Here is a 24772-nt window from a genome sequence, read left to right on the forward strand (position 1 = left end):
CTCAAGTCACTAGGCTTATAAGGCACAAACCAGGCAGCTGGATGATTTAATGGCATAATTGCCCTCTGGCCTCCTGGTTCAGGATTAGGATTTCTGTGGCATATGAGATAATATTTGGATGAATATAGGAACACTGAGGTCCAGTGAAAATAATGACTGCCTGAAACAGGCTTTTAGAATTGAAGAGCTTGGAATTCTTTTTGATTCTTAAAAATGTAGCAAGGACTTCAGGTATAATTTGCTCATTTTCAGGAAGACTATGCTTAGATTTGCAATGAATTTATTATGATATTTGCAGACAGAAACTATGCTAGCACAATTTTTTTAGTATTCCTATTTCTGTTTTACTATTCTTGTTTATTCTATGAGTCTTGTGATATGAAATAATTCAGGGTTTTAAACTCATTCTAATGTTGCTGAATTATCAACATCAGTTTGATCTTTTTCTTACTGCCTGAACTCAAAGTTCATCTTCAGAAGACTTCTAAATATTGAGGACCTGTAGCTGAAATTTAAGAGATGGAGCTGTTAAGAACCATAGAAAAGAGACAAAATGACAGAAGACAGACAAGTCATTTCAATGAACAGAGATTTGAAAGTTAGTTCCAAAGAAGAAGTTACATTTCTAATAATGGACATAAACGTAAATGGAAAAGCAAGTTAAAATAAATTCACATGATTTTGATTCCTTCAGAGGGCCCCTCCCATGGAATTGCAGGAAGTGTTCATTGGTTATGGAAAAATCTGTCTGGGATTCTACGACAATGAAGCCAATTAGATTGGTCATTCTTCCCACGTCACAAGTTATCCAGACTTGAACCCCGGCTTCAGAAAGATGTTCTGCAGTTTAGGCTGTATGACAAACAAGGCTGCAACCCAGGCTTTGTCTGCCTTTCCCTTTTCTGCCCTATCTTTGTCTACTTTCTTCTGCTCCAGTCCTATGTACCCCTCATCATTTGATGGGAGTCTGTCCTGAAGCATAAAACTCCTAGCCACAAAACCTGTTGGAGCAAGTTGAGGTGCTGACTCACCCGGGATCCTGGCTTTCCGTCTAAGCCAGATGCTCCCTGTGTGATTTGGTTGGTAGCAGGGTTGGTGGGTGTAACACGAATGACAAGAACAGAGATTAGTATGAGGTACTGATGAACAAATGTAACACTTCAAACAACATAATACGCAGTCACAGGGTTCTGGGATGAATATCACATTGCTACAAATTGTTAGTTAAAAAAAAAAAAACCATGTGACAATAAACACCCCACAGATGATGGCATTTTTATGACATTTCCATTTGATAAAATCTTACTTAGAAATCAAGTGAATGAGGTTTATAGAGTGGGCTTTAAAATAGTTACCAGTAACAGTCTGGGTTGCTAATTTCCGTATGAAATTAATTTTCTAAAGACTGTGCCATTCACAATATATATCTTTTGGTTCTGAAAAAAAAATAATGGCCGATCTTCTAGGAAAGGGCTTATTATAATAATCAATCAAGTTAGAATTTCAGAGGAGAAGAAAACAGCTCTCGTTTTACTTGTTAAAATAGCATTTGTGAATAACAAATGCAGACTTTTAACATGTCAGGGTGACTCTGGATTTTACACAGACGATACTCATTGTTTTCTGGATTGTTCTCACTGTGTTCACATTAGTCACCACTAGAGGGACTTCTAGGAACGGGAAAAAGCCAGAAAAACTTCATGAGTCCAAAAAGAAATAACTGTCCCAAACAACATTGTCCCTCAGCTCACTTCAAGTAATCAAGCATCAAAGTCTGAATGGGAAATGCTTTAAAAATGGAATGTTGTTCTCAGGCAATGCATGCTTTTCTTTCCCTTCAACTCTAGGCTATGCATAACGTATGACCAAAAGATGACATTTTCGATGCTTGTTTTTTCAATTATAAGCGCAATTACTTTTTTGGTATGGCTTTTGTATCTCAAAACTCAAATGTTTATTTATAGTCCTTTAAAAATGTTGATTTGATCAAGGAGTATTTAAGAAAGACAATGCACTAGTTCTATACATCTCTTGGCAAGGTTGCAGAACTATTTCCCCATTTTATGCTTCAGATGTAGTTAATAATACAAAATGGAAGAAAAAAAATGTATTCCAGCTGCAAACGCTACAAATGATGCTATACCATACATTTTGGGGGTTACTTTTCATTTTTTATTTTACAATTCCTTCTGTACAATCCTATTGTGAGTCAGATTACAACTGCAAAATTCCATTTACTTAGCAATGATTAAAATTAAAAAAAATACGTGTGTTATCATTCGCTTAATGCTAGCATATGTAGAGCTTTCGGCTAAATGTTACATAAAAATGACCACTAGTCCTAGATTTGAAATTAGGGCAAACTTTAAAGAAATCAGATTGAGGGTTTAAATAAAATAGAAATTCAAATTTTCTTTTGCTTTTTGATACTTTCTTCAGAGTCACCATTATTAAAATTTAAAAATAAATAGGGGGATGATAAAATTTTTGCACTGATTATATAACATTATATTTATGTGAATTAATGACTCACACATATTATACAGGTTTTAGGTTTTATACCTGTGGCATGATCTAATTGGTGTGATTTAACCTATACTCTAATATAAGGCTTACATCATTCAATAAATGAATACATATTAAGCATCTACTGAGTGCCTGATCTATGTAAGGCATCGGCTATCAAGAGGAATACTTTAGTACTTAGAATACAGTACTTGTGGGAAAAATAAAATAAGTAGTCACCAATTTTTTTATGGAGACGTGTATAAACTATTTTCTATTACCAATTTTATGTCATATTTTAATAATGTAATCTATAATGTTCTTTACTGACTTTTATCTGCATTCACTGAATAAACAGCATATGAAAAGCTTGAAACTAAAACTTATATTTAGGAATTCCCTGGCGGTCCAGTGGTTAGGACTCTGTGCTTCCACTGCAGGGGACACAAGTTCGATCCCTGGTCAGGGAGCTAAGATCCTGCATGCTGCACGGTGCAGCCAAAAAAAACCAAACAAACAGAAAAACCCCTCATATTTAATAATCATTTAAAAATATCTTTTTAGTGGTTGTGGTAAGAAGACTAGCATAAAGTGCATGAAAGTTGGAAATCTCCTTTTCATTAAAAATCAAAATCTCTAAATAACTGCAAAATACTTCTTCCGTACTATCCATTATTGCCGCAAGAACCTCGTAAGAGGGCATTTCCAGCACAAACGACATATAACATTTAGACCACAATATGATTGATTAATGTAAGGAACCACGGCACTGACCCCACGCCTTCAACAATGGCCAATTGCACACCTTCCACTAACAGGAGGCTATGGTTTTTGGCATTGAAGAAGAAAAAATCAAAATTGAGGGAGGATTTGACACTACACTAAATAATAAAAACATTTGGGAGATATTATGAAATAATCTGCATAATAATTTTTTAAAGGGGAGGGTGATGGGAGAAGAATTGTCAGCGTTAAAAGAGGAAGGTTGGCATGTATGTAATTGAACGACAGAACATTTATGGCATTGTTTGTTACGGGGTCTTCCTCTGACACAAGAGCAGACATCAGAGAAAACAAAACTGGGCCGAGCTCTGTGCGAACACAGTATGTTTTCCAGTTACAGAAATCTCAACCATAAGATGGTCACTGAGTAAACCAGAGTTCTTACTTAGGGTAGAAAGAAAAGTCTGAGATTTGCACTGAAATGGAAAGTTTTCTTTACTTACTGGAAGACCAAGGGGTCCTCTGTCACCCTTTTGACCTGGTTCACCCTTCAATCCTTTAACACCATTTAACCCTGGTTCACCCTAAATGCAAAAGCAAATGCCGATTTTGGTTGCTATCATGGGTGTTTCAACTTCGAGAGAAGAGAGCCAGTCTCTGAAATGGTTGCAGATTCCAGTTTTAGGTAACAGCAGAGTCAGGCTAGATTTGTCTTGCATCAGTTCAAAAATAATCTAAAAAATTTTAAGAATTAACAAACTGAAATTGACAATTAAATAATATTCTAGGAAGCAGAACTCCTGAGAAAGTGTGCTCCTTACAAGCAAAATGTATATGTCTGAGCTTCGAATTTTTCAGTTTTACCTCAAGGAAATTGGTGTTATGCTACATTGTTCTGACCAAGTAAATCAAAGACAATCAGAGTGGAGGATACTGAAGGAGGCTGAGCAGGAAAGACTCACTCTGCTGGAATGGAAAACTGGAATATGCAGGACAGTGTTATATATATGAATATTTTAAGCCTTTAAGCATTTTGCCCAGGGGAATGAGCTAAAAATGTAGCAACTGACTTTTGAAGTAATGCCATTTGGTGAATCCTCATTCACTGACATTGCAAGTCAGGTCCCTACAAGGATTAATCAATAGAACAGACAACAAAGAGCCAATCCTAGGAGAGAATGTGAAGATCACAGAACTTACATGTGGCTTTACTAACTGTCTATCTGTCCAATCTCAGAATAAAGTAGGTTTGAATTTAACTTAAGGTGACGATACAAAAGCCAGGATAAGTGATAAATTCTCTTGACTCTGTTTTTAAAAACCTAAGAATGTAATACACTATTTTCTATCGGCAGCAGCATGTTAGAAATAGAATTCTGACCTGTTCCCTTTTCAGCTTTTAAGTACAGATATTAATTTCATCAAGAAAATCTTGAAAGACTTGTGGAAGGAAGATGATTTCAGTTTTAAATGCCCTATAGAGTCCTGAGTGGTAGAGGTGGGAGAGGGGAGAGGTTATGCTTACATGGCAGGAGGGATTATTAATCTGGGCAGTATTTCCCCCGTTTGCTTGATGGTGCAAATCAGTGCAGTACTTGTTAAAGAGTCCAGGGCACCACCTGGACCATAGCAGCACAGGAATGGTATTTTTAATGTCTCCCAGGTGATTCTTCTCATCAGGAAATTCTAGGAAACAGTGAGCTAGAGTCATCCATGGAACCATGCTATATATTTGAACTTTCAAAGGGGTCACAAAATAATAAACACATTGGCATGACCTAATGGAGTTTGGCAGCTCTGAGGAGAGGGAGTTTGTAATGCTGCCACTGTAGGAAAGCCAAATATTCTATGGTTGGTAAAGTGTGATCCTGGGAATGTCCCAGAGCTAGAGTCAATGTGAGATTAAAGCCAAGGCTCAGTGGTCAACGGCAGTTAACTGGTCTAAGCTTGAGATTCGGGGCTTTGCATGTGTGTGGACTTTCATTCAGCAAGTGATCTTAAGATGATGAACAGGCAGGGCAGCCTTGGTAAGCTATGAAGTTCTTTGGTGAGGAATCATGCATTGATAGGAATGGGCGTTAACTGAGAAGGTAAGTTTAAACAATCAAATTCTGGGGCAAAAATTTCAAATTTCAGCTCTGAACCTAAATTCTAGTCCCAGATCTGTCATTTAATTGGCACAGTAATTTAGAGCAAATAACCTAAATCTCCTGATCCTATAGTTTATTATCTATAAAATCAAGGAACTAGCACAGGTAAGCTATGAGATGTTTTCAACTTTATAATTCTCTGAAATCTATGATTTAAATAACAATGGAAGTTAAGTGTAGGCAAAGTGAACCATTGCCCTGTAGATATCAGAAGGATCTTGGGCATCTATTAATGTAATGGTGATGGGGTAACTGAATCACTCATAGAATTAGAAACTCAATCTTGGTGGCTTTGGCCTGAGTCATTACAATTAATCTGGTTTTTAGTGGTACCTTAAAATCCAAACAGAAGTCAACAGAGGAAATATTATTTAGTCCAGTGTGGGGAAGGAGGCCCAGGAAGGCTAGATAAGTACCTAGACCACAGAGCTGATAGATAAGCTCTCTTTCGACCCCAACAAAAATGTTCTTACCCTAAACTATAATCCACGCCACTGAGACACTGTCAGTCACTGGCCTTATCAGAAGGGAAGGCATTCTAAGAAGAATGAAGAGGCACGAACTCTTTCCTTTCTCGGCTCAGTCACCTGCTTCATCTCGAAAAGGAAACTCAGGTTTCTGGAGTCAGACCAATCCCTCTGTCACCCCTAAAGCTGGGGGGTCAGCGGGAGTGCTCAGAGGAGAGGGTGGGCCGCCTCTAGGCTTTCTGATTCTTAGTGCCAACACTGCATTTATGTGTCCCCTCACCCCCTCTCCATTTCAAGGCATCAACTCACTACTGAGGAGGTTGCAAGAGTCATGGAACCTTTTCCCAAGCAGCCTTGAGGACTAGATCAATTCTTCTGTTCAGAACAAAGCATCAAAACACAAGATTACAATAACAACTGACGTTAATTGGGTCTTTATTAACAGCTGCACTGGATATTCTGTGAAGTGTTCTATAATCATATCTCATTAAATCATCACAACACTCTGAGGTAAGTTACCTAGTTGAGTAAATGAAGGATTAGAGAGGGTATATAATCTCCCCAAGGTGACACAGCCTGTCAGTGGCAAAGCTGAGATCAGAACACACGTCCTCATCACATATGCTCACTGAAAGAAGAAGCATGTCTTTCAGGGCTCATTTTAATCCTCCAAGGTGTCTTCTCGGTCTACACAAAGGCAAAGAATGCACCTTCATCCATCTTCACAATACAAACTGCAATAATTCTCAAAAGGAAGGGATATTCTCCATTGTTCTCTTGTTAATTCAGAGTACAGAATATGTGTATGTGATGTAACCTTCTCCTCAGTATAGCATACTTGATATACCTCACCTCATTCTAGACCAGTGACCTCTGGGGGAGTACAACATTAAGATGCTGGATAATTAAAGCATTTAGATGCAGTACTGCTATATGACAAGCAAGAAGTATCAACTAATAACATCTGAATATACAACTAAAGATACCATACTAAGAAAGAGCATCTGGACTAGTCTGAGAATGTCATCAGATTCACTTTTTTTTTTCCTTTTAGAATGTTGATTTTGAGTATATTATGATTAGTAACTTAAGAAACTTACATAGTGACAAGGAAAAAGGCAAAATGAGGACTAATTCATCTCTAGGTAATATCACTTAAATTTGTTATAAGTCATTCGTTGTTGTGAAATTTAAACATCTGGATACTTAAAGGCTTAAAGATTATCAACATTACTTGACAAATAAATAAGACAGGACAGACATGCTTCTGTCATGCTTCCCCACGACTAACAATGAAACAGCCATCAAATAATCAAGGGATTTGTTGGATTACCTTTGGTCCAGGAAGTCCATGGGGTCCCTGAAAATGGAAAACACAGCTTTGAATTAAGAATTGATTCACTTTTTCCCAGCAGAAGTGACTATTAACTATTATATAAAGTAACAAAAGAGATGTATAACAAGAATCTTTTTGTTTGAGCTATAGCTAGAGGCAGGCCGGCGGATGTTAATACCTAGTGAAAGTTCCTTCTAGCTCTTGGATTCCTCTGTAATAGGAAATTCATTAACAGCAATTCTTTCTGCTAAATACCTGTGAGAGGGAGGGGGGAATCTGCCAGGGTTATACGGAAGAAAAAAAAAAAAAGTGTTTGTGGACCCACACTACTTCTCTTTCTCAAATCCCTATTTAAAAAAATCTAGGTGGAATATGTGAGATAGCTTATGAGTTTAAAATTTGCTAAAAAAATTTTGAACTTTAAGTACCAGTGACGAGGAGACCTTTTCAATTACTAACTGCTCTAGACCCAAGGTTTTAAGAAATCTAAAGGAGCAAGAAAATGAGGAGATGACAGTCAAGTTTGGAACCCTGTTGCATTATTTCTTCAAGGCTAAGAAAAGGATTCTAGTACAGGAGTGCTAAACATTATTATTTAGAATGCATTCATTTTTCCAAAGATGAATTATTCAAGGCTCTTGTAACAATTATTTACCAGTGGAAGGAAGTCACAACACATTCATGAATCAGGGCTTTTCCCCTGTATTTTGTGGAAAATCTAAGTATAGAGATGAATTAATCAGCCTAAATTAACTAAAGATTACTGTGGATTGCTTTAAACTTTCAAGTCATTTAAATGAACTATTTGGAGACAGGAGTATTTGAATACTCATCAGCAAAATCATACAACAGTAGGAAAAAGTTTTGATTTTTTTTTTTAAGCAAGCAATACATAGATATTTGTTACATATGTCTACACTGGAATAATATTTTCCCTTTGGATATGTTATGGATAAACATTTTCAGGAAATGGCCATTTTATCAAGTATTCTTATTTCATTTTAGAAATGGTTTTAAATTCCTTTAAACTAATTAATTTTATGATATGAATGGATATAGCATTTTAAAATTTAATTTTCTAACTTAAAGTGGCAGGAGTATAAAAATGCCAAAAGTATGCCACTTGCTTGATTCTTAAAGCACTATTTAGTTTTAAGAAAATCAGGTTAATTATAATTGTTTTGTGGTATGAAATAGAAACGCCACTTAGTAAGAAATAGATGATTGGGTCTGAGGCTACGCTCTGTGGTTTAGATCATTCCAACGATGTTCTTTCTTGGAGCACAACAGGAGGAAAGAGTGACCGACAGTTTATTTAATCTCTGTGATTGAAGACATATGGTTTATCGGGACACTGTCGAGACAAATGTGACCTTAGAGACTGCCTGACTTGTTACCAACCCATCCTAGTCAAAAGCATTTGAAGCATTCTGCTTTCTAGTTCTAGCCTTAACAAAACTGTCATTAGGTAGACATTTGGAGAATTATGCTGGTTTAATGGCTACCTTCCTCATTGAACATAAGTTCTATGAGGACACAGTCATTGCCTCCACTGGTCACTGAGGGATACTTGCAGTAAACACTGTATTTACAGAAGTATTTAAAAGTGAAAAGAAAAAGATCCAACAATATATATCATCTGTGGAAGTGAGACAATTTTTATCATATTATTTTCTAAATGTTCTTACTGAACATTTCATTAAAGGGTCTCAATCCTCAAAGTTGGTTAGAAACATTCATTAATGGCTACAATTATTAATCTTGTTATGCTATTAATGGCCTAGAACAGTGGTTGGTTAAAATGATTTTCCAATGTTCATACCCTAAGAGTGGAGTAAAGCTTGCCAAATCTGTTTATTCAACTTTCCTATCACAAAACTACCCCATCTCTTTCCAACAGATGTGCCTGGGAGAGTGAAAGACAACACTTTTACAATCAGAAAAGCACCCCCTATTTTTTGTCCATTCCACAGAGAGTAGTACAACATACAAGCTGGCTGTTTTGAGGGGTGTGTTCATGTTTCCTCTGGTAGCATGCTCTTAAACAAATGATTATATTTTGGAGAGAAGGGAAACTTACCATGGGGCCTGGTGGGCCATGGGGACCTGGTGGGCCTGGTGGGCCTATGATCTGCATGTCCGAAAAATAAACATGAATTTGGTTACTTCATTTAGATAAGGCAGTTGGGCTTGAATCTCATGCTGGGCTTCTGCTAAGGCCATTAATGGTTGCAGAGGAAGAAGGATACTGGAAGAAGTGATGCATTTGATTCTCTACATTTGGAAATTCCTTCGTGAGAATAAAAAAACTTAAAAAAAATACAGTTGTTCTACAAAAGCCAGAATAAATCAAAAGTACATTAAAAGAAAAGGAAGCAACTGATTACCAAGAAATGCTATAATGCTACAACTACTATTAAACTCTCAAATATTTCACTAAGCAACAACAGGGCTCTGGAGAAAAAAAGAACATAGGTTCTACATTCACAGAGCTCTATCCAAAAGCATTGTGGGAAAACCATTGATTTTCTCCCGGGATTAGATAGTCCTCTGAAAAATCGCTTCTAACTCAGACCTCTGAGACACTTTTGTCTCTCGCTGTACAAGGCTGACGGATATTTCTTCTACAGTTTGACAGACCAAGAGGTTCATGGCCTTTCTACTGCTGATAAGCCATCTGGCACAGGTTGAAGTCGGTGAATAATTGGCCCATTTCAGAGTTTTTCGGGAACCATGGAAGTTCAGCCCCCATGCACTTACGGAAGGACCCTGAGGACCTGGCAATCCCGAGTCTCCTTTTTCTCCTTTCACTCCATTGGCACCCTACAAATAACCATTAAGAGTTGAGCTGGTCAAGTAAGGAACAGCTGAATTTTCTCCCCAAATCCATCATCCTCTTGAAATTTTTATAATATCATGTACATGATAATGTAAGAGAAGGATTTATCCCCTTGCATTTTAGCCTCAAGCTAAACATCAAGCTTCCTCAAATCCCTAGGATTGTGCATGGTATGTGAAATAAATTATAAAGTAAATGAAACTAAGTTATGCTTGATTGGTTAAACTTATACATTGCTAAATATATCCAATTATAACTGTTATATTTTTAATGGTGGTGCTGACTTTAAATAGCAGTCCTTTAACTTCGTTTTCACTGACCCTTATTTACACATTTCCTTGTTTTAAAAAATGATCTAGGGTGGTGAGGTTTTCTATATTTTTTTCCCTACATTTTTCTACATTTCCCTCTCCAAATTCTCAGTAAAAATTATGGGGGAAACCATAAAAACACCATCCCATAATATTGTAACATAAGGAGAACACTTCCAGCGTAATTTGTTTTTTTAATTATTTTGTATTTTTTAGGTTTTTTTATTATTGTTTATTTTAAAATGATCAGTTACATCCTACATTAATGACCAACTCTATTTAATTTACTATCTTCTAGTGAAAATAATTCAGGAAAGCATAAAGGTTTACTTTATAATTCATTTGGTTAGATGCTTTAAAATTTCTTCTAGAGCCTTAGTTGTAGTAATTAACCAAAAACACCTCAAATATTTAATAATAAAAATATTAAATGAACCATTAGATGAGACTGCAGCTAATAATACAACTATTTTCTGATTATTTAATTTATCTTAATATGAATACATCTTTAAAAATATAAACATACCGGTAATCCAGGAAGTCCAATTCCTCCTTTTTCACCTGGCATACCTGGGTCCCCCATGTCTCCCTTTGAACCTTTGAGTCCCTACAAATGATATGGTTTGCACTTAAGAATCATACTGACCATGGATGGTTACATAATAGGGAAAATAGAATTCCAGATTACTTTTGCCAATAGATGGGCCTCAGGCTGAGATGATTCTGATTTTCATTTTTAGGTAGAGTTATCTCTTATAGCAAACTTCTACATTGAATCAATACTATTTCCTCTTGTAATGGAAGAGACTAAATTCTATTACTTAGGCCATTTAAGTATGAAAAGCAGGAATGTAAGTGTTGACATCATTTCTCCTGATTCCACATTTTTACCTGGCAGCTAATTCTATATCACCAGTCCTGAAAACAAATTAATGGGTTTAATGCACAATATACATTTTGAAGCAGGACCTAGTGTTATAGTAACAAAGGTCCAAATAAATTTTTCACATCTCCACTCATTATATCCCTCTATTCCCATTAAATGCAGGCAGAGGTTCCAATCACCAACAGTTTTCAATGGTCCCATCTACAGACAGGTAGATCATTCAGTATATACTAATGCTCAATTAATGCTTAGAAATACTTCCACTTTTCCAGTGTTATTATTTTGTTCTCGTGACATCTCTATGAAGTGATCCAAGATGTGATTTTTATTCCCTTTTTACAGTGAGGAAACAGATATATGTGTATTTTGAATGCAAAAAAATAGGAATTTTGTGATACTAATACTGAAATTAATGTATACCGTTAAGCATTTTCATCTAAGGAGGTTCACTGCAGTATGACCAGATGGCCCATCCTTCAGCAGAGATGCTCATAGTTATTTTAGTTATGGTTATAGGGATCCCTGGTTGCACTAACCTGTTCATATTTTCTATACTAAAAACTACTTAAGTGGGCTTCCCTGGTGGCGCAGTGGTTGAGAGTCCGCCTGCCGATGCAGGGGACACGGGTTCGTGCCCCGGTCCGGGAAGATCCCACATGCCGCGGAGCGGCTGGGCTCGTGAGCCATGGCCGCTGAGCCTGCGCGTCTGGGGCCTGTGCTCCGCAACGGGAGAGGCCACAACAGTGAGAGGCCCGCGTACCGCAAAAAAACAAAAAACAAAAACTACTTAAGGACAGGAACTTGTCTTTTCTTGTTACGTATATCTGTTTCATAGCACCTACTTCAGAGTCACCCACTAGGTGGGTGGGTGGGTGGGTAGGTACCTAAATAGATAGATGGATCTTATAGTTAATCAGATCCTGGTTGGTTTCAGGAATCTAGTAAAAGAGAGCAGCAGGAGAGCCAACCCACTGGACCTAGTAGTAGAAGAAGACCTTGTGAAGCCTATAGAAAAAAAATTCAGCTATTGTATATGTAGGGATGACATAACATGCAGTATGTCATTATGTATGTCAAATTATTTATAATGACTAACTGGGGGAGGTAATACCATCAGATTTTTAAATGCTAATGTGATCTCTGATGGATATAGCAGATCATCTAAAGTCTCTTTTATAACTACCACATGTTAATTTAGTGTGATGTTATATGATTTCAATATACAACTCTGATATTAAAATAACGCTTCTCGTAATTTTCTTATCTAATACCATCTCCTGAGAGGGATATTTCACAAACTGTATCAAGAATGTCTTTGATTTCTTATGATCTTCTTGATTTTAGCCATTTCTTAGGTAAATAATGGAAGCCCAGAAAACATCAAAAATCTTGAAACTCATCCTTGTGATTAGATTCTGAATTTTGAATACTGTCCACACTCTCCTAGTCAGATTCATTTCTACCAGGGGTTGGCAAACCATGGCTTACAGGCCAAATCCAGCCCAGGAATTGTTTTTGTACAGGTTGAATGTTTAAAACAAAATTTAAGTGGCATTCAAAAAATCTGATAGAGAATGTCTATGGTCTGAAAAGACTAAAACATTTACTATCTGGCCCTTTATAGAAAATGTTTGTCAACCTCTGTTTTAGGGGAAACCCTCGGAGATACTGCCATATTCTACAAAGCTACAAGTGTCCTGCTTGTTTCTGTCTTTTCTAATGATCTAGAAAATTAGGTACAATCTTTATTTGGGAAAAGACAACAATGTCAAAATTACACATGTAAGCAATATCTAATTTTGTGGAAACTACCGTCACAGCTTTAAATCTTGAATTACTTGTATTCACTGACAAGAATTAGGCAATTCTTACTAAATTGGTAATTATCTTACAAGTCTAATAAAAATTCACAGAGATGTCATTGGTAGATTGATAGGGATTATTAAGGCAAATCTAAAGCATCATATAACTTGCATGTTTGTACAAAGAAAACTAATGCCTAATTTAAAACCAATTGCTTTTTAAAGTTAATGTAGTCTCTAGAACAGAAGGTAAGAAAAAAAAAGAGAATATCATAAATCAACACTCATGCCTTTTGGTCTTCAAACCTATAACAAAAGGTCATCAATAATGATTCTTTAAATGACAGTATATGTCTTTGAAAATTACCTGCTCTCCATCAACTCCTGGGACTCCTGGAGATCCTGGCTCTCCCTGTTAAGATAAAAATTGATGGCTAGCTTCTTATTTATTATTGGTAGCATACTACACTAAGTAAAAATGAGGTAAAAAATGATGCTAGTTGGTAACAGTACAATTTAACTTTCAGCAAATGCATCATAATTCAAGTACGTTATTACATCATACCACATGACTATACAAAGTGAAATAATGTTTTTTTTTCTTTTGGCCACACTGTGTGGCATGCAGGATCTTAGTTCCCCCACCAGGGATCGAACCCGGACCCCCTGCAGTGGAAGCCCAGAGTCTTAACCACTGGACTGCTGGGGAATTCCAAAATAACATTTTTTTGAATATTATGTATAATAATACTTACATATCACTAAGAGTCAGTGTTTTTATTTTTTCCCCTCATGTGAGATTCAGACTATAAGAATTTGGTGAAAGAAAACTGAAATCATCTGATGGCTGACCATATCCTCCAGGAACAACCTATACGCCTCAGCTAGTTAATTTTTTCCTCCTTAAAATTCTGTATGATTTCTCTTATTTTCCAATTTGAGAAAAAAGCAAAAACACGGTAGTTAACTCAAGAAAGAGTAAAATGAAAGGCCCCATATGTTTATAATATTTAACCTGGCATTGTTTGAACCGTGAATACAAATTCATAATGACTGTGAATGTGCTATTTCCAGATAAGCCTCACTGAAGGATATAATATATCAGATAATATCTTAATCCACAGAAAATTACTTTTGGATCAATTCAATTTCCTATACTATGCTAGGAACGAACTGAATTTACTATTCATATTGTGATTTATTAGAATCCTTGACAAACCCAAAATAGATGGATTTATTTTTTCTTAACTGAAGATGTTCCATTAAAGACAAATTTAAACAATGTGCTAGAGATTTATTCAAACAACAAATGTCCAGTTACTTTTCAATCGGAAAGGTACTGAACAAATTCTTTGAAAGGCAAGGTATTATTTTATATCAATGGGTCATTTATGTAGACCCCATTATAAATCTCTCTGATGCCCACACCTCGGAAACTTTGTAAAAACAATTCCTTGGAGTGTGTGAGTAGCCTGCCTCGCAGACAGATTTCCAAGGGAACTGACTTGAGGCTGTATTTTTCTAGAAAGGCTTGTTTGGTGATGTTATAAACCACAATATTGAAATGGTTAGAGCTGCTTTCCCTGGTTAGAACTTTAAGAGCTATTGGTCATAGTGTGAAATCTGAGCCTTCCAAATGTTAAAGGAAGGCATGACAAACACATGAAAAAAAAAAAGAAAAAAATCCTTTTTTAAAAAATTCCAGATTTCCTGCTCTTTGTGGTAGCGGCAACAGTTATTTTGCCACCAACAAGTCTGTTAAGGTTGGATGCAACTGGCTAAGCCCTAGTTTCATGCAGTCTGAATACTTGTCAGCACTCTGGGTCCAGTAATGGTTGCTATGCTTTCCCCTTCAAAATGTGACCCACAAATGTTTAAAGGAAAATATAATTCATGAGTTATTCATTTATCCTGCACCCACCAAAAGTAGTTTGTAAAGAGTTGTTTGATGTGTAAGAAGTCAAACAGTCCTTGTTTGATAAAGGAAGGAGGAATGCTAATTTGAATACGTTTCCATTCAGTCTGAGGCTGTGTGTCCTGAGTGAGAATGGGTTTTATGTTTGTCTCGTGCTGAATTTGTTGACTCCTGGTCATAGGCACCACTCCCGGCAATTATCCCAACCTTCTCAAGGGGAGATAATGGAAAGCATGAAGGATTGTATCAACTAAGCCAAGATCTCAATTACAAGATCATTGTGGCATGTACGAGGTGGGCCAGAGTGCTGGCATAGTGGGAAGGGTGGCATGGTAAGAGGTAAGGGAGTATGACTAACAACCCTCCCCCACCCTACTTGTCTAGACATTCACTTGGCCAATTTCTTCCTGCCTTTCAGTTTCAGCTCGAAGTCATCCTTGACCCCAAGGCAGAGAGGAGCCTTCCTGTACACATCTTAACCAATGCACTTACTCTGTTTATTAATAATTGTGCCTTTACTTGCCTTTCTCCATCCCTGGGCTAAAAGCTCCTTGTTAAAACCCCTTGCTGGGCTTCGCTGGTGGCGCAGTGGTTAAGAATCCACCTGCCAATGCATGGGACACGGGTTCGAGCCCTGGTCCGGGAAGATCCCACATGCCGCGGAGCAACTAAGCCCGTGTGCCACAACTACTGAGCCTGTGCTCTAGAGCCCGTGAGCCACAACTACTGGAGCCCGTGCGCCTAGAGCCCGTGCTCCACAACAAGAGAAGCCACCGCAATGAGAAGCCTGTGCACTGCAACGAAGAGTAGCCCCTGCACGCCGCAACTAAAGAAAGCCTGCGTGCAGTAACAATAGAACCAACGTAGCCAAAAATAAATAAATAAAATAAAACCCCTTGCTATATCCTAGTATCTTTACTAGATATCAGTATTTACCATGGAATAGAGGCCCCAAATTAATTGTTGATTAATGTAATTAATAAATGAATAGCAATTGGATTATAAAACACAGGGGATGTAGGTTTTAATGATATAGCTTTCTTGGCTAGGTAGCTAGGTAGCTTTCTTTGGGTCAAGTGCTTTTGGGGCTTCTGTAGGCCTTTGGGCTATAAAGAAGAGTCAAGTCCCAGAAGGCTTTGAGGTTTGTATGGAATAAGGTACAGACTTAGCATTGAGGACAATTTTGCTTCCGGAGATTTAGTCAAGTGGGGGCATAAAGCAAGGAACTTAGACCTTGGTTGACACTACACAGAGGAAAAAGGAATCTACAGATTTCCTTCTAGGTTTTCTAGTCCAGCTCACCAAGATAGTAAAGAATAGGGATCCAGGCCAACTTGCTTACCAGGGATAAAGACTGCATATGATTGGAGCATTTTTTGTGTTATATCTCTTAGGGAGCAGAATGTGGTGGAGAAATAGAAAATAAAAAATCCCCAAACTTACAGTAATGTTATACATGAAATCTGTTTGAAATTAGCCTCTATGTTCTAAATATATCTCACATAGCCAAGGACCTCAGTAATATTTTACTGCATATTCCTTTTAATAATAGAAAAATAATTGTTTCTATGTGCTAGCTTTCAGTTTTTAAGTATCTTGAAAAAGTACAAAAGCTGATATGTGTGTATGTGGTGTGTGTGCATGTGTGTGTATGAGGTAGATTTAGCAAATAAACTGCCTAAAGGCATAAACAAAAGATGGATTTTGACACCACTTGAATCTCCTACAAAAAACCCAATGATGAAAGTCGTATTTCAACACGCGTAGCTCAGTTCTGAAAAGCCAGAATCGCTGGCCATGTATTAATTGATCGAACGTGGTTTCATAAGCTTAAGTTTGGAGGGAAAAAGCTAACATTACCAGTAAATTTTAGATAAGTCAAGTAATTTGCTTTCTACTGTTCATAGTTGGTATGTTCTATTAGATGAAATTTAAATGGCAGAATGTTTGAATATATAGCAGGATGTGTTATAAAATGACTGAAAGTGATTCCTAAAATTGTCATTTGTGAATGCGTCATGCTGAAGCTTTTCTTGTTCTTTTTATTATGAAAGGATTTAAGGAAAGGAACTTTTTTGGTGTCAGAGTAAATTTTCCTTCAATTTAAATATTTGCCTTTTTCCATACACCACATTTAGTGTTTCTTTACACTTACAATTTCTGTAAAACTTGTTTTTCCTTTGTTTAATATTCTGTTTATCTGAATATCCTCCTTCTAAATTTAATGCCATTTCTATTTCTCTCCCTTCTTTCCTAATTTTTCTTTTTTCTGATCCCTCTTCCTTCAGCCCAGACCTCAATTTCTGTTTTTGTTTTTTTTTTTGCGGTACACGGGCCTCTCACTGTTGTGGCCTCTCCCGTTGCGGAGCACAGGCTCCGGACGCGCAGTCTCAGCGGCCATGGCTCACGGGCCCAGCCGCTCCGTGGCATGTGGGATCTTCCCGGACCGGGGCATGAACCCGTGTCCCCTGCATCGGCAGGCGGACTCTCAACCACTGCGCCACCAGGGAAGTCCCAGACCTCAATTTCTATTCTCAGCTCTATTTCTATTCTCAGCTCTCTTAAGCAATATTGTTGATCTCAGCTCCTCCAGTATTTTGTAAGATTGATTTTCAGAGATACGTATACTTAATATGGGATTCTCTGCACCATATGTAGTAAACGGAAACAAGTAAAATAAAGAATAACCTTTGGCCCTTGTAGTCCTTGAGGTCCAGGTGGTCCAGGGGGACCCTAAATCCAGAAAAGACAAAGTTTTAAAGTTTTAAAAGATTGTAATAAATTGTATGCTTTAAATACTAAGTACACTCCACACCTCCCTAATTTCTATCATAATCAAATATCCTCCAGTATTGATATGCAAAGAGGAAACATTTCACTGGTTACGGAATTATAAAAACTACCTACTTATATGCAGAAAAAAATCAACACATTTAGGTTAAAATAATGCTCTAGAGTTGATTTGTAAGACAATGTAAAATTGCTGCCATGTCCCACATACATCTTTTGGGGTTGAATTAACTTCCTAATATATCCTGTGTTTCTAGAAACACTTCTCTCCTCGCCCCCCCACAAAGGCTTTGATTTCCCAAACACTAAAGAACAAAGCCATATGATTAAGATAAAGCCAAAGACTTTTAAGAAAAATAACAATAAAATTTTTTTTTGACTTTTTTACTAAGCAGACAAAGTGATTCAACTGGGGCAAATGTTGTAAAAGGTTACTAATATAAGAAAACATAACATTAACTATCAGATAAAAACAATGGCTACATTAGTACCATTATGACCGGCATGCATCAACACCGAATACAAAGTCACAAACCACAGAAATCATGCAATAGGAGTTACCGTGACTGTTAAGGTGGTAATCCTCTGTTGGGAAAATGTATTGATAAAGACAGAGTTACCTAATTTGTGTGCCAAAGTACAGTAATACATTTCTGAAATAAGATTTTGAATATATTTTGGCAAGACTGACGTCTTATAAGGAATTGACAAGATCCTGAAAACATATCTTCAAACGAATACCATAGATTGTAAAAATTCTTTTAAAAATTCTTTTTAGAATTTTATTTTAAAATCTATGGAAAAAGAAAAAAGAAATGTCAACACTTTAATTCACTGATTTAAATTATGAAGTAAAATGGTGTACACTGGTGGCTTGTCAGCAGAATTGGGAGCTGAGAAACTTTCCTATTCATAAAAACTCTATTTCGAGAGTACTTTGATTAGAGAAAACGGAAATATCTCATTGTATAAGTAATATTTTTTTCTTTTAGTTTGTATCTCAATTGGTGCATTATAATTAGCGTGTGTGTGTCTGTGTGTTTGTGTGTGTCTGTGTGTGTGTGCCATGACTAAGACAGGAATTGACATGGGATTCGCCTTGTTTCTTAATGTAAAGGGCTTGAATACTGTACCAAAATATATTCTCTCAAAGTATGAATTTCTAAAACAACCAATCCCCAATCCACAAACCATTTTTGTTTTAAGATCTTCTAGTCTAAGTGCTGTACAAAAAGTTCTGTAACGCCTGTACCACTTTATGCGATTTTAGGGGAGAGAACATTTTCCATTAGGAGCTCTGGTCCTACACAAACACTGTCCAATTACATGTAAACTTGTGACTATCGGTTTAGCTCCATCTTTTTGTCTTCCACTGCTCCCTTCCAATTTCTAATTCAAGGTGTTGGTGCTGTTTTTTATTGTCATTGTTGTAAAAAATAATCTTAACATCATCCACCCATCTCACTTCAAACACTTGAGTTTTTAGTGATATGGTGCATCATTCCTTAGAAAACAATACATTTATGCCCGTGTACAGATGGTTCAAGTTTGTATTCCATGATAAGATCAATCACGGTCATTACAGCTTCAGAGAAGACAGGGTAGGAAAAAATAACCAGTGCTTCTAAGATAGAAGGCAAAACGGCCACAAACTGGGGCAAGGTTATAAAAAAGTTAAGGCCCAGATTTTTATAACATCATATCTATGTAACATAAGGCACTACTTATTTTATTCTTAAGGGATTCACCTAAACCAAGAGTTGAATTTACGATTATGAGAAAGCTACTTCTTTGCTCCTATATGGGTAGATGAGTCATTTAAAAAAGGCTATTAGAAAAGTATAGAGTAGAAATAATTTCTTTATCATTACTTTCCAATTATAAATAACATTTTTAACTAGACAGCAAAAACATAAAACCTTGGAGAGGGAAGGAGTTTAAAATTTAAAGTCTCAGAGGTTTTCCAACCTGAGCCATGTATGATTCATTTTCCACCTAAGCACAAAACTAGTTTGTCTTTTTTAAAGTTCAAGGATAACAACATGTTTTAAAATGAGTTGCCTAAATAAAAGAGCAACTATTATTGGAAACTGAACTATAACAGAAGGGGTTTAAATAAGCTTGTTAAATAACTATATTTGTGAGACCTAAAAATTATACACGGCAGGTTCCACCCAGTTAACAGAAGAACAAATGATAGAAAACTAAGCTAACTACTCAAAAACATAGTTTTAACTGCCATCTTGAAGAACCAGTGGGCAGACACTCAGAGACATCCTATACATGTTGGCTCACTTTGGATTTCTCGTATCTCGTTCCTCTAAGTTAAAACTACATAAACTCAGCAGGGTTCTCTGTTGAACTTCAGTAATGACTTGAAAACCAGAATTTTTGGTAGTGATGGAGAAAGACATGTCATTCTCTACTGAGGCATGATGTGAAATGGGAGGCATGAGTTAAAGAAGCTGTAAATTGGTTGAAGGCTAGCAGGATGCTTTGTGATTTATTCTCTGAGATGCTGATGTGAATCTCTGTAGAATTAAAAATTATTTTCTTTCACGTCTCATAATGATGCAAGCTTAAAATCACCCCTGATTTACACTAGAGAAGAGGTTTAGTTTATATGGTGTTGAGAAATTTTAAAAGCTTGAGGTAGGAAATGAAAGGTTTTACTGCTAATTGTGGAAACATAACCACCTTAAATAAAAATCAAAATAAACGGCTTACGACAAATGCTCATGTAAATACGGGCATACCTCAGATATTGCGGGTTAGGGTTTCAGACCACCGAAATAAAGTGAATGTCGTAATAAAGCAAGTCACACAAATTTTGGTTTCCCAGTGCATATAAAAGTTTTGTTTAAACTGTACTGTAGTCTATTAAGTGTGCAATAGCATTATGTCTAAAAAAAGTGTACATACCCTAATCGAAAAATACTTTATTGCTCAAGGATATATTGTACAACACAGGGAAATAGCCAATATTTTATAATAACTATAAATGAAGTATAACCTTTAAAAACAGTAAATCACTTTATGTATTGCTCACCTGGAACTTACATAATATTGTACATCAACTATACTTCAATAAAAAAAACTTTATTGCTAAAAAAATGCTAACCATCATCTGAGCCTTCAGAGAGTCATAGTCTTTTTGCAATAGTAACATCAAAGAACGCTGATCACAGGGAATTCCCTGGTGGTCCAGTGGTTAGGACTCAGCCCTTTCACTGCCATGGGCCCAGGTTTGATCCCCAGTTGGGGAACTAAGATCCTGCAAGCCATGCGGCACAGCCAGGAAAAAAAAAAAGATCACAGATCATCATAACAAATATAATCAAAATTAACAAATTTGAAATGTTGTGAGAATTACCAAAATGCGGCAAAGAGACATGAAGTGAGCAAATGCGGTTGGAAAAGTGGAACCAATAGATTTGCTTGGCACAGGGTTGCCATAAACTTTCCATTTGTAAATAAAATGCAGTATCTTCGAATTGCAATAAAGTGAAGTGCAATAAAAGGAGGTATACCTGTAACAATTTTCAATAGCGTCAACAGTAAAATTTTATATTTCTAAGTGATATTTTTATAATTGTAATATGCACTTATTTATCTAAGTATCCAGATTTTGGGGCAGATTTTTTCTAGAGGAGGCAATAGTGAAATGGAATTTGCAAAACTGAATATCCATCACTGGTTAGAGAACTAGAAGAACAAATGTCTATTCCTTCCTCTCAATCTAATGGCTATTTAGTTTATTTATTAGCGACTCTTAATTCACTAGAGTACTATATTGGAAAAACAAATAGTTTTGAAGTGAAAAAAAAAAACCTATAAGCTATTTACAAGCACAACACATAGTTGCCTAAACAACCCCCCTAAGAATAATAAACCTTTAGGTTGAGGTATAAACATGAACTAGTTGGCTGTGATGGATACTGACTGGTTTACAGTCATATAGAACTCGAGGTGAAAAAAGAAACTGAGCACATCTATTCTTTCGTATCAAGATGTAGGTGTTAGATTTTTTTAAAAAGTACAGTGCGTTTTGGCACATCAACAAAGAGTATTCAGGAGCTCCTAAAAAAATAACCCTAAGCATAATATTAGATTTTTATGGACTCTTAGAAAAAAATCCATTCCAAATCATCCTCATTTTACAGATCAGATCAATGAAATATAGATACATTATGTGATTTCCCCAAAGTGACTCAGCTAGTTAGTAACAGAGGGGAAATCAAAGCAGATTTCAGTTTTAGACTGAGGGTAGCTTGCTTCATGCCAGGCTCTGTTCATGTAAAGGCTTTAAAACTCTTCCACAGTCTTTCCAGAAAATGGCCATGGCCAATAACATAGGAGCATATCTTGAAAGATAAGAGAGTGGATACCTCTTAAAGGCAGTTGTAAGAATTATGGTGCCACTGGAAGCAGTTTAAGGGAAATACACAATCTTGCTAATAAAGATGAAAAATGTGACCCTATATTTTAGAAGTAAGAACTCTGACAACATAGTAAGTAACAAAAACTTCCTGTTCTTTCTTTCTTTATACATGCAGTTATCAACTTGTGGGAAAAAGGGAACAATTTAGAAAAACTGTCAAACTAGAGTTTGACAACAGCCCAGAGGCTACTGCTTGAGTCTAGTCCACTTGCACTGAGGAACCCTAATTCAAGCTGTTGATCGAACACACTGCCCAAGTAATGTTTCTCTAAGCAGTAAGTATGTGTCTCTATGTGCTTTACCAGAAGAAAAAGAATAAAAAGAACAGAAAAATACAAGGCTGAAGATGGATTCTGTAAAAACTATTTAATAAATGCTTTACTATTTAAAAATGATAGTTGTAACAAAGGACCCATAGAAATGAAGATCTACCATAATTAGATAATGTTAGTGAAATCATATGGGTGGAAAAAAAATCAAACAAGTACAAAATGGAAAATATTTAAAACAACTAATTTGGCTTTCAAGCAAAAACATGGATTGTGCATATGAATGAAGTATACTTACGAATTCAACCAATAAATTTATTTAATATTTACATGCCTAGACCTGGGTCAGACACATTGGGGGAGATAAAATAAGCATAAGATGAGTTTCCTGTCAACAAGTAATTTACAATCTGGTAAGAGGCAAAACTAAAGTAAATTGTGGAATTTCAGAATAATTAAATGTTAAACTACTGGGTCCTGACTGCTAATATTTAAAAGGATTCAGAGGAGAAATTCACCTGGGTGGCAGCAGTGAATTGTTGGATAGGATTTAGATGGATGAATGAAAGAAAATGGATGAACCAGATAAAAAGATCGTTATTTTTATAGATATGATAAATATGTTGTGGAGAAATAAAAAATTCTGTACAGGAAAGGCAGGGTTATAGGGCCTTAAAAGTCAGATGGAGGAGTTTGGGCTTGATAGAGTAGGCAAGAGGGTCACTTCGGTTTCCGAACAGATTAGAGTCATCAAAATAGTGATAGTTTAGGAAAATTAACCTTGGAGTGATATATAGGAAAAGATTAGAAGAGCAAGGAGGCACTAGGGGTAGAGGAATTGGTTAAGGGCTCATTGCGGTGTTAGATCTGATATAAACAACATGTAGACCTAGCCGGGAACGGAGAGAGTGGGGCAGCCTCAAGAGATACTTTGAAAAAGGAAACAGTAGCTTCTGATGAGATATAAAGGATGAAGGACAAAGAATAGTTTTTAAATGACACTAAAGTTTCCATCTCAAGAAATTAGAAAACTTGTGGATTCATGAACAGAAACTGGTTAGTTAGGAAAGGGAATCATTTGGTAGGTGTGAAAGGTAACCAGTATAATTGTATGTATTGGTGAGAGTTGACAAGGCAGTGTTGCATCCACCGTGGAAATATTCCTGGGAAGCTAGAGGTATATGCAGATCAGACCTGGAGGTGAAAGACTTGGAAGGCATCATGGGAAAGAACACAAAGGGAGTGATTATACCAAGAAAAGATCAGAGACTTGAGAATACCCAGAATTAGGGGGTGGACAGAGAAATTGGAAATACTAAAATAGAGTGGATCCATCCAAGAAGAAAACTGGAAGAAATGAGAGTAGAAGGTTGGAGAAACCAGAAAGAAAGAGTTGCAAAAGGAAGGTGGTTTAGTATAATGTCACGTACAAGTCAAGAGTGATGAGTACAATGGGCTTGACCTAGAGGTTATTGTTGACCTTTATAAGAGAAATTTCAACAAGATAATGGTACAAGCTACAACGCGGAGTCTAAGTATGAAGAGGATAAATAGGAAGCAAAGGTGATGGAGACAAGCCACACAGTCTATGGCTTTTGTTAACAGAAGAAAAAGAATTGAACAGGAGTGGTAACAAGAGACTATAAGAGACTTATAAGAGTCTATAAGAGACTTATTATGTGCTAGGCACTGTTCTAAGTGTATAATATGTACTTAGTCATCTACTCACGACAACCCTAGGCTCATGCACTTAGTAAGCAAGAGATGTGAACCCAGGCAGCTCAAACTCCAGAGCCACAGGGCTCTTAATGGCTTTGCTAGGTTCATGTATCAAGCAAGGAGACAAAGCTTGGCAAAACCAGTACAAGATTTAAGATGAGACTGACTAAAGCACATCTGAAGGTAGAAGGGAAAGAGAAGGAAAGATTGAAAAATGCTAGGAAATAAAGAGGATAAACTGGGGCAGGGAGAAGAAGATGGGTTCAGGAGATCAGGGAGAAGGTGTGCTTTGAGCGGTGGAGCCCTCTGAGATCTGGTGCGGGTGGGGTGGAAGCTGATAGTTACACACATTACAAGGGTCTCATCAGCGTCATTGTCTGTATCAAGGCAGGGAGCAGTCACTTGCCTGCAAGGCTTCGTGGAGGTTGCCGTTGTAGTCTATGATCTCGGTGGCTCCCTGATCTCCCTTTTGACCAGGTGGACCCTATGAAAAAATCAGCCAAGAGAACATCACGGGGGTTAGGCCAGGATGAAGAAGGGACTGTGGCGAAAACAGAAATAGCAGCGAACAGCTCTCTCTGACCATCGATTCCCGACTAAGGCCCAAATGTACTTTAGA

At 36.8% G+C, this 24772-nt stretch overlaps 1 protein-coding gene across 1 annotated transcript in view; it reads right to left on the reverse strand.

Annotated features, from left to right (window-relative positions):
- The window catches only part of COL25A1 (collagen type XXV alpha 1 chain), a 460694-nt gene that overhangs the window by 17489 nt on the left and 418433 nt on the right, over positions 1–24772 (reverse strand). The window contains exons 23-30 of the mRNA XM_069540662.1: positions 24560–24637; positions 18286–18309; positions 17623–17667; positions 13387–13431; positions 10858–10938; positions 9942–10004; positions 9262–9312; positions 7179–7205 (exon numbers count right to left, since the gene is read on the reverse strand). Coding sequence (XP_069396763.1) covers positions 7179–7205; positions 9262–9312; positions 9942–10004; positions 10858–10938; positions 13387–13431; positions 17623–17667; positions 18286–18309; positions 24560–24637 — 414 coding nt within the window. The remainder of the gene's footprint in view (positions 1–7178; positions 7206–9261; positions 9313–9941; positions 10005–10857; positions 10939–13386; positions 13432–17622; positions 17668–18285; positions 18310–24559; positions 24638–24772) is intronic.

Source organism: Delphinus delphis, chromosome 5 (assembly GCF_949987515.2).
Source record: "Delphinus delphis chromosome 5, mDelDel1.2, whole genome shotgun sequence".
NCBI classification, from domain to species: domain Eukaryota; kingdom Metazoa; phylum Chordata; class Mammalia; order Artiodactyla; family Delphinidae; genus Delphinus; species Delphinus delphis.